At 31.4% G+C, this 19817-nt stretch overlaps 1 protein-coding gene across 2 annotated transcripts in view; it reads left to right on the forward strand.

The window, feature by feature from the left end:
- Nucleotides 1-1424: 1424 nt before the first annotated feature.
- Nucleotides 1425-19817, forward strand: part of LOC118182093 (uncharacterized) — a 145136-nt gene continuing 126743 nt past the window's right edge. For both annotated transcript variants that reach the window (XM_085813399.1, XM_085813400.1), the window contains exons 1-2: nt 1425-1618; nt 14800-15316. In XM_085813399.1, coding sequence (XP_085669525.1) covers nt 14816-15316 — 501 coding nt within the window. In that variant the 5' untranslated portion in view covers nt 1425-1618; nt 14800-14815. The remainder of the gene's footprint in view (nt 1619-14799; nt 15317-19817) is intronic.

Here is a 19817-nt window from a genome sequence, read left to right on the forward strand (position 1 = left end):
CAAAAAAAGAACTATTTTCTATAATTTGGTCCATTTGATTAAAACCGTGAATTAAAAAATGTATTTATGCAATTTATTTTATACATTTTAATCTATAAAATGCTGGAAAATATAAAGAACTATATTCGTATCTCTGAAAGTGGAACAATTGCTCTAATTTAGGCTATAAGAGTGCATTCAGTTTATAAGGTATTTTTCTTGTCTTCTTAGCATGCCTTCGTGGTGTAGTGGTCAGAACGCTCGATACGTAGTCAAAAGGTCCGCGGTTCAAGTCCCGGCGAGGACATTGCTCATTTTTCATTTCTCTTGCTTTCAAAAAATACCTAATGTCTTTACAGTGGCCCCCGAAGTAAAAGGGTGGTGGATGATGATTCTCCACCACCAAGATTTGGCGATTGGGTCCCCTAATCCCCAGCCGCCTTTTAAAAGGGGGAGTATGTATGGTATCTCTCCCGACTTCTTTGCATGCCTTCGTGGTGTAGTGGTCAAGACGCTCGGCTTGTATTCGAATGGTCCGTGGTTCGAGTCCCGGTGAGTGAATTGCTCATTTTTCGCATTTCCTGCTTAAAATAACCTAATGTTTCTACAAGTTCTCTAAATTTCAACTTAACCTAAACATCATAACTTATCATCAAGTAAAATCATTCAACGAGTTATATGGGAAACTGAGAAACCTTTCATTTGGAAGACTATTTGGTGGAATAAAAATCCAAACTTTGCGGTGATTAGGTTTACCTTTGAACAAGGATTTGTGGAAAGATTCAATTCTTTAAAAAAAATCATCTCTACGGATTTTGGAAATGTCTTTGCGAAATATTGTGCTGTCACTGCAAATACGTATGTATGTAGAATGTCAAGAAAATCATATCCAACAAAGACAAAGTTCAGAATCGCTTTTCAACATTTTATCCAAACAAACAACTAAACCTAAAAATAAAGGTAAATAATTCTGTCTGATAAATAGATTAGTTTTACTTTGAAAACTGGAAAACTTCCGCAGAAATATTATGAGTATTTTTCTTTAAGATAGATGTAAATATTAATTTTAGAGTGCAATTTCTGCATTTAATACTTAATTACTCTATGCCTCGTTAATTACAAAAACCTCTTATTTTTAATGAGAGAAAAATAATATTTTGCGAGTAAACCACAATAATCCCAATCTTCAATACTTTTTTTCCTACGTAACTTTGACTAATGAATGGAATAAAAGGCAGATGCAACACGGTAAGGTTAAAAAATGGTAAAAAAAAAGAGAGAAAAAAGTATAAAAAAAGTTGTAAATGTCGCTCGAAGCTAAAAAGGATGAGCAATCATTCGCGATATTCGTTTGCAAGTAGCCATGACAACCTTGTTCACAAAAACCACGTGACCATCGTTGTGCAGAATCTGGCAGTTGTTAGCGAATCAAATAGTTCGGCGACAATCTCTACAACAACTTGAGGTGAAGTCAGATACCATCGAAATAAATGAAAAGAAAACGGAAAAGGATGTTTTTGTGGCTCAGTGATGCGTAATTTTAGCGAAAACATTAATTTGCTATAGGGGTAATGAGAGCTGTCAACCCCGAAACACATTTATAGCAAATATTTTGTCGGATATTACTGAAGCAGAAGTTGTAAGTGGCTACTTTTTACTTTTGGGGATTTTTAAAAGAAGTATAAAAATCAGCAGAACAAAAATTAGGCCTCCAAAGATTTAGTTTGATATTATTTGTTTAAAAACACTTCTGTTTACAGAAAAAAAATTGATTGTTAATTAATTGCAGAGAGAGTATATTAAATTTAAATGTTAGAAATTCCTTTATTTTTTAATTCTGATTTCTGAATTAAACATTATACTCACGCCGACTTTTTATGCACAGTTGTGTACAATAATTTAAGTAAGAAATAAAATCTTTATAAATATTCTTAAGGAATGCTTTGTGGGAATAAAATAATAATAAAATTAAGGAATATATTGCTATATCAAGGAAATTGTGAGATGGAATTTTTTGTAACTATGAGTCGAAATTAAAGTCTTAAAGATATATTGATTTTCTTTCAATTAATAGCGGATTTTAAGTACAAATGCTTACATTTTTAGTAACAAATTTAATATAAAAATGTTCTCAAAAGAAAGTATTCGTATTAGTAAAAATTATTCTAATTATCTAATGAAAATGAAGAATTTATATACCGTAAGTTATAGGGAAATGGCAGAAGCCTTAATAACAATTAACATATCAGAAATAAGAATCCTTTCTTCAAATTCGAAAAATAAATTGGACTAAATTATGAATTTGGTTCATGTGCAAGTACAAGATAACGAACAGAAAACTGCATAAATTAAATTTGGGTTTCATTACGCTTCAATTACATCGATCAGATTTGAATGAGCGTTTGTTGTTGTTGCGAACGTTTGAATTATTCTAAACTTTTGGGTTAAAATAAATTCTAGAGTATATAATATACTCATATTTATTTTTGGCTTCTAAATAATAGGTTTAAGGATATTTAAATAAACATATTTTTTTTCAAATAAAATTAAAATGCAGCTTCAGTTTAATGTTAATTAGTAAATAAACTACTTATTCATAAATTAACACTTAATATGAAAGTTAGTGGTAGATTGTTTACTTTTGTAAGTAATTTCATTTCTTTATTAATGTATTTGTTTCTCACACCGTATTTTTAAGCACATTTATACCTCCTATAGCACGGCAGATAAGTTTCTAGAAGATACCGTATTGTGTGAAACCGCGTTATACTAAACTAAAAATTACAAAAAAGAAGAATGCTTCCCAAAAATTTTTAAAAACAGATTTTTTTAAATGAATCTCGCAGTCGTCTGGTTTAAAGTTACACATTTTGTAGCATAAGGTGCTTTTTCTCCTTTTAACAAAGAATTCAGAATTTATCTTTTCATCTCCAAAGAAATAAATTTTCTTTTAAAAGATACTTTCTTACATTTAGACAAAATATGAAACTGAAATATAATATCACGATAAATACTTTTAGCAAAACTTGTTAAGTTACTTAGTACCGCATATCCAAAAAAGTTACTTAGTACCTCATATCCAAAAAGTTTTCTTCGAAATATCAGCTATGAAATTCATGAAAATATACCGCTTGAATACTTGAAGCGCAAGATACATACTATATAAATGAAGGGCATGACACAAATTCGGAAGCTTTTCGCTGTAAAAGAATGCGTTTATTCGAGAAATTTATATTATTTTATGTGCATAAATAAATAAGTTATTATATATACTAAACACGTTAGCATAATACATAAATTAATTTTATAACTGTTTGAAAAAATCTTCTATCGAAATATATGCATGTATAATGTATTATAAGAGGATTTACGCATATTTATTAACGTACTAGAACGAAATCGTGTTGCCATGCTACATGAGTATTTCTGTAACTTTCTTATCGTTAAAGAGTGAAGCCGTCTTGTAGGAAACCGTGTTATAAAAAGGAAAATTGTATGCATTTTTAACTGAAACTAGATGTCTGCGTTTTACTTTCTTATACGAAGTAAAGGACGTGTTGTAATCGTGAGAAAATCCAGGTATCATATTTCAAAGAAAATATCCATTTTGGCAGCGCTAGAATCCATTTGGAATCCATTTCCGTCACTCGAATGCGTGCTTTTGTCTGAAATCTGTACGAACGAACAGAATAAAGAAACTTTTTTTCCAAAAATGGATTGTAAAATGGATTTAAAATAGTTGTTTTGTGACGTCTGCATGTACGTAAGTATGTATCTCTCATAACTAAAACACGATTAGCTTTAGAAAGTTAAAACTTTGTATATGGGATTACTATAACATTTAATAGTACACATTCTTTTCAATCAGCCACACCAAACGTGTATATATATATATATAGAGAGAGAGAGAGAAAGAGAGCCACTCTGTTACCCGGATCATTGAGCTCAGTTTTTTCCTTCTTATATGTTGATAAACAGGGCATTTTTTCCTTTAAAAGTGATCGAATGACGTTATTTTTATGTACAGCCTAATGATTTTGTCCCTTTAATTAATCTGCATTCAATAGTTGCAGAATCATCAACCATTTAAAAGTTTAAGTGGCTCTGATATGCATAACGAGACCTCCATTAGTTTATATTTCAGACTCTTAGTAAAATGGTGAATTAAGTCAATTAGTGCACCAACTTCGGTGTCCTTTAGTAATGTATGAAATTACTTACGAACAAAGAAGTCCCAGTGTGCGACCAAACCAGTTGCTGAAATTAGCATTTGTGATTTGCTGAAAATTTGATTTGAAATTTGCTGATTAATGATTATCATTTGTGATTTGCTGAAAATAGTTTGGTTTCTGAGAATGGTTTTGAATTACGGCATGACAAATTCAGTATTCAGCTCAAATTCCGGTAAGATGTCTGCCCCTGTAAAGTAGAGTTTCTAACATTTACACTTTGGTTGCTAGGAAAACAACACAAAGAAATGCTGCGCGTTTATTTTATGTTTCAAAGATGTTCTATGAATTTTTATGAAGAATAAAACTTTAATTAAAATTTTACATTTGTGTCTTCGTAGATAGAAATACTAAACCTTCTTGTAAATATACTAAATCCAAAGTATTTTGCCTCATTTCCCCGTCCCTTTTTTATCCTACTTCACTTCCGGAATCATTGTCATACATGTTTAAAGAGACTTCTGTCATGATGAGCAGAAAGAAAGATATAAAATTCCGTAGCAGTCTGGTTCTCTAACTGATGTGTGACCACTTAATTCATCTAAAAGTCCTAAGTGTTATTTAACCCGTTTTCGTTTTCATTTTGGCATCATTCTCATAGTATTTATAAGTAACATCACGTATTATGACACAGAAATTTGACTGCTCTATATATTTGATTCTGGAAAGAAACCAAAGCTTAAAGTAGAACTTTAACCTTTAATTTTTGTTTCCTGCATTATTACATTAATTTAGAACCTAAATTATTTTATTTTAATAGCGATGCCACTAAGACAGAGCGAAAAAATCCAAAAATTATGCACAAATGCAAAAGATTTGGGGGGAAATGAAGTCTGACATTTTTAAGAATATTTAAGTGCATGTAAAAGTAGACCGATTTGCCAAAAACTTCGGATCCCAACGGTTTATTTGCTTTTAATATTTTATTCGTTGAAAAATTGCTAATACTCATGTTTGACCAATTTGGTTTAAAATTGTAGAAGAGTTTATAATTTAATAATATTTGTTTTTTAATTTTTCTTTTGTTGCATACGATTCGAAATGAGGTCGAATACACAATGTTTTATACGTTATAGTTAATTGCAATTATTCAATAAAATATTCTTAATTTTTTATTTTTTATAACACAAATATTTCAGTTATTTATTAATAGTGAAAACAATTTGAACTGCGTATATTAATTAATAAATGCAATTATTTTTTACTTCATTATTAAGGTCATGTTATAGATAAAATATATTACATAGAAAACTTTTCTTATTTTAATGCATTTACAAAATAAATGAGATAAAATTATTTCTCATACTTTTAATACGGAAGACTGATAATATTTCATATAATGAGCTTATCTGTAAAACATAAAATTAAAGATTTTATTGAAAATATATTATGTGTTATGATTGAAACGTTGATTAATTAAAGCAACGTATGAAATTTTCCAAGATTGTAAAATTCATATCAATGTCAGGTTTAAATTACTTCTAAAAAATTGAATTCCACAAGCTCTATAATTATGTGAGCCACTTACTCCAGTACCCCTATACGACTGGAAAACTACGAAAACAGAGGTTAATGCCTGAGAATGTAAAAGGTATCAGGCCTTAAAAATATTTTAAAGGCTAAGACGTTGAATGTAGTGTATTATTGGAGACGCGATCATGATAAATCCACAGGATTGTATGAAGAATTATGTTTCGTTTAGAAGTATATTTATAAGCTTAATTAATAAATTTCAAACCTACTTTTACTATTAAATTATCTCCGACGTTTCCATCTCCTTAGTAGCAATTGAAAATTTTCACCTTTGCAGATTTAAAAACAATTTGAACGCGTTAAAAAGGAAGAGTTTTCTTCTACGGCATTTTGAAAAATGCCTTAGTCTACCTTTTGGACACAATCATTTACAATTACGTTAGAAAGCTAAGTAATTTCGCTTACCTCTCAAATTCCTTTTCCCGGGAATAATAACCGCAATTTTTGAAAGATATTTCAAGATGAAACGCGTAATGACTCATTTTCAGTTTAATTGCCTGAGGTGTCTTCAATCACTCTACTTCCTGACAGGGAAAGGTTTGGTTTGGTTTGGTTTGCTTAATTATGGCAAAGGACACTAGGACTATCTGCCTCAGGGGAGGGATGCCTTCGTGGAGGAACTAAGGGAAATTGGCTCATATACAAGTTACACATGGAGAAAACCACGAAAACACCCGTTCTTGGGATTCGAACCTCGGACCGAACTACCAGTGTTCAGCGACTTTACCGCACGGCCGCTGGTGGTTTCGACAGGGAAAGGAAGTTTCATTAATGGAAGGAGCGAAACGACTTTATACGGGTATGTATGTAGCATGATGTGTTGAGCAAAATAGTAATGAAATTTAAAAGTATTAGAAATCCGAAAGCATTGGGAAGAACCAGACTCATTGTCGGCTAACTGTCCGTTTCGGCTAAATGTCCTGACGGCTGAGTGTTCGTGTCGGCTAAGTGCCCATGTCGGCTAAGTGTCAGTTTCGGCTAAATGTCTTGTTGGCTAACTGGTGTCGGTTAAGTGTCTCGTCGGCTAAGCGGTTGTCGGCTAAATGTCCGCGACCGGTCTTCAATGCTTTTTCTTCGTCTTTGTTGTCTCGTTACGTAATGTTTGACAATTTTTGAGCTTGTCTTATTTTATTACCGTTTGGTAGAAGAGATTTATAGGACTAAAAACATAGTCTTCTGCTATTTATCATTTAAAATAAAAGCATAATATCGAATTTTGTTGCTTTAAAATTTTACTGCTTTTGTAATACTAGTATCCAGTCAAGAAATTATAAATATAAATAAAGCATATTTGAACATGCGTACAGTATTATGGACTTCATTATTGCATTGCTAGCGGAATAACTATTGCCTTTAATTGCTTACTATTTCCATTAGTTGCATTGATATTATCTTTTTTTTCTAATCACTGAATTTCACTGTTCTTAAAATTTTTCTATCAAAATCGTTATTTAAAAAAAATGTACCGAATCTCTTGATAAATTAGTTCTTTGATAGCAAATTTATGATTAAAATCAAAGGTAGGATGAAAAGATAAGATGAAACTAAACATTTGAAAAGATAATATGTTACAATTTTCAGATGCCTGCCGTATTAATATGAGTACAGATTTATTCTTTATTCAATATTATCGATCAATTTCGCATTTATTTCGCACTTGGGGGGGACATTAAAGCAACAACTATAAAAAATTATTTAACTTGAAAGATTGATTTTTCAGCTAAGAACCTCAGTTTTGTCATAGGATCTATATGAAAAATTGTCTGTTTCTGCAAAATATTAAATTAAATAAGCATATTTGAAATAAGATATATAGTCGGATTGGAAACAGTTGGTGTTACAGTATTTTAGAGATTTATGCAAAAACATTTATAAGGTTTGCAGTCACCCTTGATCAAAGTGGAAGCTTTACAGAGATTTGCATTCTGTGTAATAGACTGCCCAGGAGTTCCTGCAGCAACAAAATATTTTCACAAAAAATAGCGTCTTGAAACTCCTACCTGGAAAGTGTTAGGTGGAAGCTGCAGTGGTCTGTTTCTGAATGCTTCCCACACATGTTCTAAAGGGATTTAAATCAGGAATACATATGGAAACTACATCCTCTGGATTCTGTCGCCCTAAGGATAGTTGGCCAATAATGTAATGTGATGGGGACGAATATTATATCCTATTAGGAGAAAACGATCACCGACTGCACTCTAAAAAGTTTCACACAACAGTCTAGAGAATTATTTTATATATCCTCATTCATGCATATTTGCGCTGGCCAAAATGCGTAGATCAATGCCGCCATTCAAAATAATGCCGGCCTATGCCATGGATCCAGTACATTTGCACTGATATTTCTTCACTGATGTTTTCAGGCATGTTGCATGTGTGTTGCTCCATCAAGAATGCAACAAATCTGAAAGCAACCTCCAAACAGAAAAAAGACCCAGTAGTAAAGAGAACTGACTCTAGCCCTTGGTACTGCAAATCGCGATTATCGTTGCACCACTGGAACCAAGTGCATGTCGCATTTCAAGCCAGTGGGAACGAAACTAAATCTTTCACATATACTATATCTCTTCTGTGTACCTTATTCTGTCCCTTCTAGTTGAAGCCACTTCATTACTGCTTTTAACAATCGTTGCCAAATAAGAGCTTGAGAATCAGTTGTGACACGTTTCCGATTTGAGTTGGTTGCTAATATCAGTTACCAGTGTCATTCGGGTTTTAAAACCATTTTTAGCTCCTGACATGAAGTTTTGGCTACTTTTAGCCCTTACGGAACTGTATTAGTGCTTTCCCTTCTCTTATTCTTCCAATCGTAGGCCTCATCCTCATAATCACCCTGCTAAAAATGCCCCGTAGAAACCCATAAAATTTTTTTACGGGGAATTGGCCTACGGGTACCCGTACAGCTCTGTGGGTACCCGTAGTCCAAATCCCCGTAAAACCCCATAGAAAGAAACCCGTATGGTTGTACGGGTACCCGTAGGCCAAATCCCCGTAAAAACCCATAGAAAGAAACCCGTACGTTTGTACGGGTACCCGTAGGCCAAATTCCCGTAAAAACCCATAAAAAGAAACCCGTACGATTGTACGGGTACCCATAGGCCGTATACCCGTAAAAACCCATAGAAAGAAACCTGCACGGCTGTATAGGTACCTGTAGGCGAAATACCCGTAAAAAACCTGTAAACGGAAACCCGTACGACTGTACGGTTACGAGTAGGCCAAATCTCTGTAGAACTGTAGGCACTATAAACAAAATCCCAGTAAAAACCCATAGCCAAAAATCAAAACTTTATATGCATATCCATTGGCCAAATTTCCATTGAAAAAATGGATATTCCGTAGGGTAATGCTTTGTAAAAACCAGTAACAAAATCATGTACACCTATACAGGTACCCATACGCCAAATCCTGTAAAAACCACTACACAAAAATCCACAGACCAATAAAGGTACCTCTTGGAAAAATCGCTGCACAAAACCCATAAACAGAACCAATAGCATTATACCATAGTGGAGTATCCATACATAGAATCGTGCATAGAACGGGTATCCATATACAGAATCCCTATAAAAAACAATACACAAATATAGAACTGTAAATCAAATTTCCATAAAAACATAAACCAGCAGAAGTACATAATTAGCACTGATGAAATGTACAGAACTAAATTGCGGAGAAAGCATGTAAAGTAATTTTAAATAAAACTCAATGCGAATAAATAAAAATTTTAAAATATCTAGAAGCCTACGAGCCCGTCCTTCTTAATGCACGTCAATATCTATAAACATATTACAAAATATTTGTATAAATTCTCTTTACAAAATTTTAAACTACCTTTATATAATTCTGAAAATAAAAAGAATAGAAAGATAATAACCAAAGTCATGATTCACAACCATCGAATGATAAATGTACATATACATATGTAAGAAAAATAAGGAATATGCAAAAGATTAAATTAGCAGCGTAAAATTAATTTTCCTTCTCTATTCTAAAAATAGTAATCTTTCTGCACTGCATCATTTGGAGATTAATTCATGTCATATGACTCTTACATAATTTGATGTTGTAAAAGAAACTAAAACTCAAACAGCTAATAGTAATTTTACAGCAGTATTAACTATCAAAGACGAGTAAAAATGCACCGAGAACCAAAATTAACTCGGTCTGAATTAAGATTTCACCCTTAACATAACACATTTGCTTTTTACGCTTTGTATTAGCTGGATTGCAGTCTGTCTGCTCCTTGTTTCTTACTACACATTTATCAAAAATGTTAATTTTTGGAATAGGCATAAATAATGTGCCAACTTGTTTGTGGCTGCAACATATTTGCTGAAAGAAAAGTTGAATTAAATCTACCTCGACTGCCAAATTTCTTATTCATTGTGGATTGGAGTTTCAACATCTCTAAGCCATCAAAATTCTTGCTGTTCATTACGGATTCAGCTGCTTGTATTCGAGTACAGAATCTATTACATATATATATAATATCATTTCATTTGATGGTTGCGAATCATTACTTTGACTGTATATATATTATTGATTTCATTATAAATATATACATATAGTACTGTACCTCACTGCATATATTTGTATTTCAGTTCTTTAATTGGGAAATTAAACAATTGTATTTAATCACATCAGCTTGTTTAACAATTTGATACCTAATGAGAAATGTATTGCCAAAGGATGGTACTTTCTAGCATCTGCTTAAATTTTAAGTTACCTACAATTCACTAAACCAAATTAAAAAACAAAACTAGAAGAAACCCAAATTTTCAGGAAGAGAAACATTATTAACAAGCAAGCAAAAAGAATACGGGACTTGCAAATTAGAAACTTAACATAGAGTTCAAATTTAGCATACTTGCTATCCCCTTAAAGCTCGCTTACCAATGATAGTAACATCCTGCAGCTTATTATGACATGCATACACATAGATGTTTTGCGTGGAAGAAAGGATGAATCCAAGAATATAATGTAGTGAAGAAATAATAATATACAAACACTGTGTCGACCCCTTATTACAATACTTTGAATGTTACCTGTATCTCTCAAAAGATAAATGAAACATGAAGATAACATATAATAAACTTAATAGTACCTAAAATACAATAAATTATATTGTAACAAAATGAATTTAAAAAAATTTACAAGTTTCAACAAATACCAATTCTCAACGCACAGTTCGGGAATTAAGAAAATATCTCATAGCGTATAAAGTTTTATTCCGTATCTCACTTTTAGTGCTATATAATCTTCCACAGATTTTATATAAATAAAATGTATAACATAATGGGTATTTATAGTATACGTAGTTCTTGATGTAAAAAAGTTCAACTTTTGTACTGTAAAAATTCCATCTATGTGAATAAGTATGAATATACTCATATACACATAATTATACTAAATAACTAATTTAATGAAACTAAATTCCTATATAAAAATGGGGAAAGTGTAGAATCGCCCACTGCTTGGCGTGTTTTTAAGAATTGCACATACTCGGTATCCATGTACACATCGACCTATTTTCACTTAAAAAAAATCTCAGAATTGCACAAAAATGCCATTGTGCACTCCTTTGACTTTATTCATGTACACATCAACCTATTTTCACTTAAAAAGTCAAAAGAAAACTGACAAAAATCCAATTCCTTTTACTTTTGTACAAAGTGCCAAATAAATAAGTGGGCGATTCTGCACTTTCCGCGAAAAAATATATAAAAATACCATTTACCTATATATATTAATAATTTATTATTACACAAGGTTTTTCATATATAATCTCAAAGGAACATAAATTTAATTAAAGCGATGCATTATTGGAATAAATTTGAGTCAGTGTTTTACGTGCAAGTTATTTAGATTTCTATTGTAGAAAGAATACTTGAAATAATGTATAGAAATAGTATTTTGAACCATAAAAATTCTCAATAGTAAAATTTAAAGTACTGAAAAGGTAGCTATTGTTTTTGACAGTAGATTATATAATATAAAAATACCTCATGCCGAGCATTTTCTGAAATTACAATGCTAAATGAAATTGATATAGTGCAGTATTTAGCAATAATAACTTTTTGTAAACAAATGTGGCTATATTCGCTTAATTGTAATGACAGTAATTTTAACTGAATTTGTATAAGGCTGTACACAAGATTTATTTATATGGGTTTTCATCCGCAGAGAACAACCGGATTCCCAGTGGAAGGGCTTCCGAAAATAATGTTTAAATATTACTCTAACTATATTTGAAAGCAATGCTATAACAGTGCCCTTATAAGACTCATGATCCGAAGAGCTTTGGTTTTAAATGTCTCGTCAAAACTTTCAATTACTTCTGTAAAATTCATACCCACGTAAAAATTACTACACCGAAGTCAATTGATTATACAGCAAAACGTTCCTAAAGCAATCAACTCCACAATTCGAGATAATGCCAGTTTCCTGTAGCCTGACAAAACTATGAATGATTTTTAAGTCCTGTTATTTAATTATTGTCCTGACAAATGTGCCATTATCAGAGGTGGTCATTTAAGAAAATAACCACTATATGAGGTTTCAACTTAATGTAATTTTTTTCAAATAAATAATTCACTTTTTATACTCCCAAGACTAGTACATTTAATATTACATAAACCTTATTCACAAATCTATTTCTATTTCAAAAGCAATTTATGAAAAACACATTTGAAATTTTCTTCATCAAACTAATAATAATGAAAATTAAAGAATGCATAAAAATGATTATATGTGTTTTAACAAAATAGCACAAAATATTTAATGTAAAAATGTGGTTCTAGTCTCATACTTGTAAAGAAAAATAGACCAAAAAGGAAAAATAATGTAAGCTACTATGATCATCTAAATTTTCACATAATTTGAGTAGTGGAATAAAGATTCCTTAAGCTTGTATGTCTTGTCTACCCCATTCAATAAGTAATAAACACATTAAATACTTCAATGTTTATTTCATTAATAAAACTTACCTTTTTTGCTCGCGAAATATAATTAGTACATTTTTTAAAACATAAAAAAACATTCATTTTGCTCGGCCACATCACATTAGTCGAAAAATTCAAAATTGAATCATGCAAGATCATTTTTAAGTAAGGTATGCTCAAATTTATTAGTACATAATATTCAAATGATAAAGCATCTACATGAACAAGCTTTAAAAAAGTATTTTTAAACTGTAATCAAACAAATAAATTTTCCAAAATACAGTTTCAGTAGAATGCAAAAACTACATTTCTGCATCTGCACACTGAAACAAATTATCAAGCCTGAAATTATCACTTTTCAGTCTTTAAGCACATTGTTTTTCAGGATAAAAGTAAAGATGGAAAATCAATTTCACGCTCAGAAACTCCATTTCAAAACTAGTCAGTTATCAGCAACGTTCTCTCAAACATTAGACACGATTACACGTGCATGGCTTTAGTGGTATATTCATAGTCAGTGCTGGTATTTTATTATTTATTACTAATTTCTAAACAGTAAAACATAGTAAAATTTGTAATACAGTAAATCCTAGTAAATAATATACTGCATTACTACAACTACGAAGAAAATAACACCACCATCACACAACAATAACTATTGCCATATTGCTTGTTTGGGAAACTTCTGAGAGTGGGGGAGGGAGGGGGAATTTTTTTTTTCACGTCAGCGTTAACAGGGAGAAAAGTTTTGCGATTGTGAATGAACTTGTTCGCGTTAAAGAGATGTTGGTTGATATCGGTGTTTATTTGTAATATCAGAAATGTAAGTGCTTATGTGTGTGTATTCAGAGAACCAACTCGTAGCAAAAACCACCTCCCTAAGACGACCGCCTCTGAAAGAAACCAGTATTTCTGAAAACATAAGTATACTTTGGTATTGAATATTCCCTCTGTAAAGCGACTATTCACAAAGAAAATTCTGCAAGTGTGTCTGGTCGACTTAGAGAGGTGCAATCTCCCTAAGACGACCACCTCTAAAAGATAAACGTATCTCTGAGAACGTGAGTATCTATTGGTATTGAGCATCACCTCTCTAAGGCGACCACTTACAAAGATGAATTTTTATTTGCGGCTGGTCGCCTTGGAGAGACCTCGTTGTGTGTGGTGTATATGATTACTGTTATTGTTTCCGAAAAAAAATTTAAATCAAATAAATAAGCATATTTAGTAAAAAATCCTCTCTAAAACGACCACCTGCGTTTCCAGGTTACTCTGGTGGTCTTAAAGAGATCATATTTTCATTCTGTTAATTTTATTGTTTACGAGAAATATATTAACGTCAGATAAAAAAATAGCACAAACCCATATAAATCAACAGAAGATTTATTATTATATTGATACCAGTAAGAAAACCAGTAAAAGTCAATATAAACCTATACAAACCAGTACAAAGTTCTGCCATTGAATGTTGGTTGTATGGGTGTCAATTGATACCAGTAAGAAAAACCCACAGAGATCAGTAGAAACCAGTAAAAGTCAATAGAGACCATCAAAAATTCTATAGGTACCAGTAGAAAGTTTTACTGGTTTCTATGGGTCATTTTGAAACCAGTAAAAAAAACCCACTTAGACCAACAGAAACCAGTAAAAGTCAATAGAAACCCATAAAATCTTATGGGTACCCATAAAAAGTTTTACTGGTTTCTATGGGGCATTTTTAGTAGGGCAGCTAAATGCTTTCTCAATGATCTCATCCGAAACTTTTATCCAGACCTTCATAAATTTCTTAAAATTAGAATTTGAAATACTTCCTTGCCTCCTTTCCACAAGTGCTGAGAGAACGTGCCAGAAAAGTTAACATTTCTATGTAGGTGAATGCTTGGACTACGTAATAACGTTGACCTTCGGCTACCAACTAAATATTTTGCACTGTTTTTCACTTATTCGTTAAGCTTTATTTAAAATTTATTTTTATAGTTAAAATGAATTTTAATTGTTGAAAATTATTATAATTTTTGTCAAGGAATTTATTTAATAGTATTTAATGCCTATTATAAAATCTTTATTTATATAACCACAAGATATGTTTCAGAGCTTATATATTATTGTTTCAGGGAATATTCTCGAAGTATGGGAGTCGGAAGCTCTGCAAATAACCCTCGCCCCGGTACAACTGTAATGGTAGCCTCAAAGCGCCCCCAGACTTCTATCTCTGGACATTCTGTTCTCTCTTCTGAAAGATCTAATGACCACAGAAGTTCTGAGCACCATGATACCAGCAACAGACCCACGAATTCGTGCTGTTCTCACTTTCGAGAGAATCACGCTGCTGCCACACGGACAGTCACACCAGTAACACGGACTGCACCAACAAATGGCAGTATCGATGACGAAATCGAAGAAATTGTGGCCAATACCTTGGACTTAACAACTAACACTAGAAATTCTAGGCAATCTACCTCTGTTGCAAGAGATAATCATAGCAGCGAAGAAACTAATACGAGTACCGAGGGTGTTCAGAGTACATCTGAACATCAACGGACGTTACAATCTGGTAGTAATAGAATACCTCAGAAGAGGTCGAGCTCCGACGAAATTGATGCAGAAAATGATAGTCATTACGATGCCAAAGTAAGTAACGATTTATGATCAAAAATTTAGATTATATAAAACATTTTCAATATTTATTTAACTTACAATAAAGTTTCGCACATTTAAGGAACATTTTTATGAGCCGAATCACATTTAAAAAAATTATTCTAAAATGATCGAAAGCCACTGATGGCTAATGTATACATTCATCTTTATAAAACGACTGTTATTAGTAAACTCTGACCCCAGGCTATATCAGCCAGATCCCCTCTAAAAATGCCACTAAGATGGCCTACAAAAATTTTAAAACGCGACAAGAGGCGTATTGGAAAATATGTATCGTCTCCGAAAGCTCTTTAGATTGCTTTAGTAAAGAAGCTTACCGATCGGAAGGACAATAGCTTAAAAATGTATCACATAAAAGAAAATAACGAATTTCCCTTTGCATATAGAATTCAAATAATATATATTTGCATTGAGAATATAGCTTAATTTTTTATTTTGAATATTAAATTAATTAACGTTAAAATTATAGATTTTTCAGAAAGGAGACAGTATTGAGCTTGATAAGTTCAATAGTATTCAAATCACCAGTAGACTCAGTTCTAAAATGACTTGCCTGTATTTAAAATTGTTTTGTTAATGATGCAAGTAATCCGTCATTTGTACATCAGCTAATTACATCAGCTAATTGTGAGCTAAATTAAGCTAAATCGTTGAGTAATGATATATAGTGAGAGTTGAATAGTAAACTTCAGAGTCTTGAATAGTAAACCTCAGCTGAAACCAGAATAAGAGCCAATTGAGGACCAAAATGCTTTTGCGTTACTGACTAAAATTGGACAGATTGCTATATTTATTTATATTTTCACCAATTTTCTGCAGGTCTTTGCTTTTAAAAAGCAGACATTTATTGTGTTTCACTTACTAATTTTTAAACTTCCTACATAGTTTTTTTACAAGTGTATCATTAACAAGGAATATAAAAAAAATTTTAAAGTCAATTGCTACTTAGGGCAACAAAGAAAAAATTTAAAAATTTAAAAAAAAAATGTAAATGCAAAATAAATACAAAAAAAATTAATTAAAAATTTTAAAATTTTTTAACAAATTTTTTAATTTTTAATTAATTTTTTTAAATGTAAAAAGACTGTATTAACATTGAGACATTACATTTTTAATATGTAAAAAGACTGTATTAACATTGAGTGTCATCCACTACATGTTGAAAAAATGTATTTGAACTGTGGACGAATATAAAGTATTTTATCAACGACTGAAAGTTTGAACAAGATATAGGGAGAGTGTGAGCTAATAGTAAGAATTTAAAAAGAATAAATCTCGCGTTCAAACTCCAGATTTAGCGTATTCGTTTGAGTTAATGTGTAACTTCAGTTCTGAGAAATTTTAAATCACTGTTCATTTATTTAATGAATAAAACACTTGCTTAGGTTAATATTGCATTTTGTAACCATGTCTCTTTACTTAATTTCTCAGACATTTATAATTTCATTTAAGCTATTGGAAGACAATTTAAATAAAGAATCTTTTCCTACAAAGCAGAAAATTTGTACAGCCAAGCTAAACGACTCTATTATAGAAGAAGGAAAAATAGAGATTACACGCTAAAATTGTTTGAAATAAATAGAAAATGCCTTACATTGTGTTAAGAGAAAGTCTGAAATTTCTTTTGAATTCCGAAGAGGCTGATTTCACAACAGATTATAAAGTGCAATTTTCGAAGAGTGAGGAAAAACGCTTTTTTATTCTGAATTAATCAAGTGTTTTAGAGAAGTCTCGACATAAAAGAAAATTAATTTGTTTTTAAAATTATTTCACGAATTTAATAAATAAATCAAATACTTTGCTTTAAATCAATTAAATTGTATATATTTTGTAAGACTATCTCTTAGATGTATCGAATGCTTTAAATACAAGGAAAAAATTGCGGGGATAATGTTTAAAAATATATTTGGGAAAAAAGCAACTTAAAAAACGAAAACTTGAAATTCAACTAAACATTTATTTGCATTGGTTTAAAATCAAATTTCTGAAAAGGGTATCCAATTTTATTCATTATTAGTCGTCACACATTTTTAACTATAACTTTACAATAACAAAAATTTCTCATTACCTTCAAAGAGAATTGATAACTATTCCTTTAATTTGCATTATGTGGAAGAATAATCGGTGTAACTGATTAATAATTAAAGCTTCCTCTTTGAGATAACACTTAGGAATTATGACATATAGAATAATGTTTTAAATTCTGAAACGAAGAACTGTTCAAACATTTTGTTTTGATTTCAAATTTATGCTTTTTATAAAATAAGGTTTGTAATATATTCTGATGGACAGATTTTAAAACTGTTTAACATCTAGAAGGACTGCAGTATTAAAAATGATATATTATGTTTAACTGTATTCTTAAATCTTTCCTATACTTTTTAACAAACATTTTGAGGAAAATGTAAGACTGAAATAAACGTATTAATCTACAAACATTTTACGAATTGTTCATTACTTATTTTTACATTACTTCTTCTGACATGCTGTGAAAAAATACATTCATATGGCGTAGCAGTAGCAAATTATTAACATAGATTTGCCAACATTTCCCTCTTCCGGTATGATAAAAAAAAGGAAGCTAACGTAAGCTTTAATATTTCTCCTGAAAATCTGCACTTGTTTTTCTAGACTAAAGATTCGTCTTTTTAAGTTAAGTTAGATAATAGTTCTTGTTGCGATAAAATATAATGTCCAGTTTCTATCCTGTTTTGAATTACTGAACGATTTCTAGTCTGTCTTCTTTGGTGAGTTTTTGTTTTTTTACTGTTATTCATGTTAATATAATCGCTACATATAATAAAAGAAAGAGTCTGTCTGCATGTGTGTCTTTCGTTCGTGCTGCGCGTAATCTAATAGACTCAGGGCTATGAAATGTGGTATACAGGTGCATCTAGATTTTTCAAAATTCGCTCAATTTTTTTTTATCTTTTCGATTTTATCGCATCATTTTGAACAGCTTCATTGTTTTAGAAATGCAGTTTTGGCAACAGCTTTTTATTGAATGCTTTGTATACTGGAATGCTGACTGTTGAAAATATGAGATAAAATGCTGCTTATTTTCTTTTTATTCTTGGACACGTAACACGCACATTGCAATCTTTTTATTATGACGCTCATGTGTCTAGCGAGGCACAACAGAATGAATTTCCATTTTTTCCCTCTCTCTGTCTTTATTAGCTAATGGCAAAGAGGTTTGTATATTTTGAATTATGTCATCCACAAAGCACAATTTTGATTGGTTGTTGCTTTCTGATGACAGTTTATACCTTCTGAGATAATCTTTTAGAAATGTGGTTTTGGCAACAGCTTTTCATTCAGTGCTTTGGGTACTGGGCTGTTGACCGTTTTCTCTTGAAAATATGAGGTTTATTGCTTATTTTATTGTAATTTTTTTAAATATTATGTTTTAATTAAATAAAATGTTTTGCATGATTGTTTTAGGAAACAAAATTCTTAACTTCCTTACAACGGGAATTTGGTTAATTTATTTATTAGGATAATTAAAATTTTATTAAGGGATTTCATTGTAATTTTTTTTAATATGTGATGCATTTTTAATGAATTTTTTTTTTGATAAAGTTGTTCTGCAGAGTAAAATTCTGTGTAGGTTTTAAATTTAATGTTTGGTGTTCCCTTTAGGTATTTTTACGGTACATTTAAAAGCCAGACGAAGGCTGGCCCCGTAGCGGATAGTCTTAAATAAAAAGAGTGATTGTAATACACACCATGTCCACAAGAATCCTTACTCGGCGTTTATTTTTATAACTGTTCGTCGTAGACACATATTTCCAGTTACAGGAATGCTTTAATTGACGTAAATATTCACGCTTTAACATTCCGAATAAAAAAAAATTAATTTTATGAGACTGACAAAATTTAACTATTTATATATTCTTCCGTGTTCTTCAATACAAAGTGCCAAGATCGAAATCCTTTGTGTATAACTAAAAATAAAATTTCGGTTTAGAAAAAGTTTTTTTTTTTGTTATTAGATTAAGTGACGGGCATTTCAATGCAGATTATTGGGAAATGTATTAATCAATATCTAAGAATATACTGTAGAGTCATTAGATTATGTTGATGCTGAAGACGTGAACAATTAGCAATGCCCTCGTCGGGAGTCGAACCTGAACCTTTCGAATATTCACCGAGTGTGCTACCGTTACACCCCGAAGGTATGCAGGAAGGGAGGGAGAAAATACCTTATATACTTCCCCTGTTAAAGGGTGACTGGGGATTAGGGGATCCAGTTGCTAAATCCTGGTGGTTAAGAATTATCATCCGCCACCTGTTTAGTTCAGGCCCCACTGCAATGTTTAGTTCACCTGTTTAGTTCAGGCCTGTTTAGTTCAGGCCCCACTACTACTTTAATACTTGTACTGAATTATATCTGAGATAATATATATGTTAATTTAATCTATATTACATTATATTTTCAGATATCGCTATATCTGAGATAGGATGACAAAGT

The sequence above is a fragment of the Stegodyphus dumicola genome, chromosome 3, assembly GCF_044657685.1.
Source record: "Stegodyphus dumicola isolate Sdum_Otavi_A_Nest chromosome 3, ASM4465768v1".
Classification (NCBI taxonomy): Eukaryota; Metazoa; Arthropoda; class Arachnida; order Araneae; family Eresidae; genus Stegodyphus; species Stegodyphus dumicola.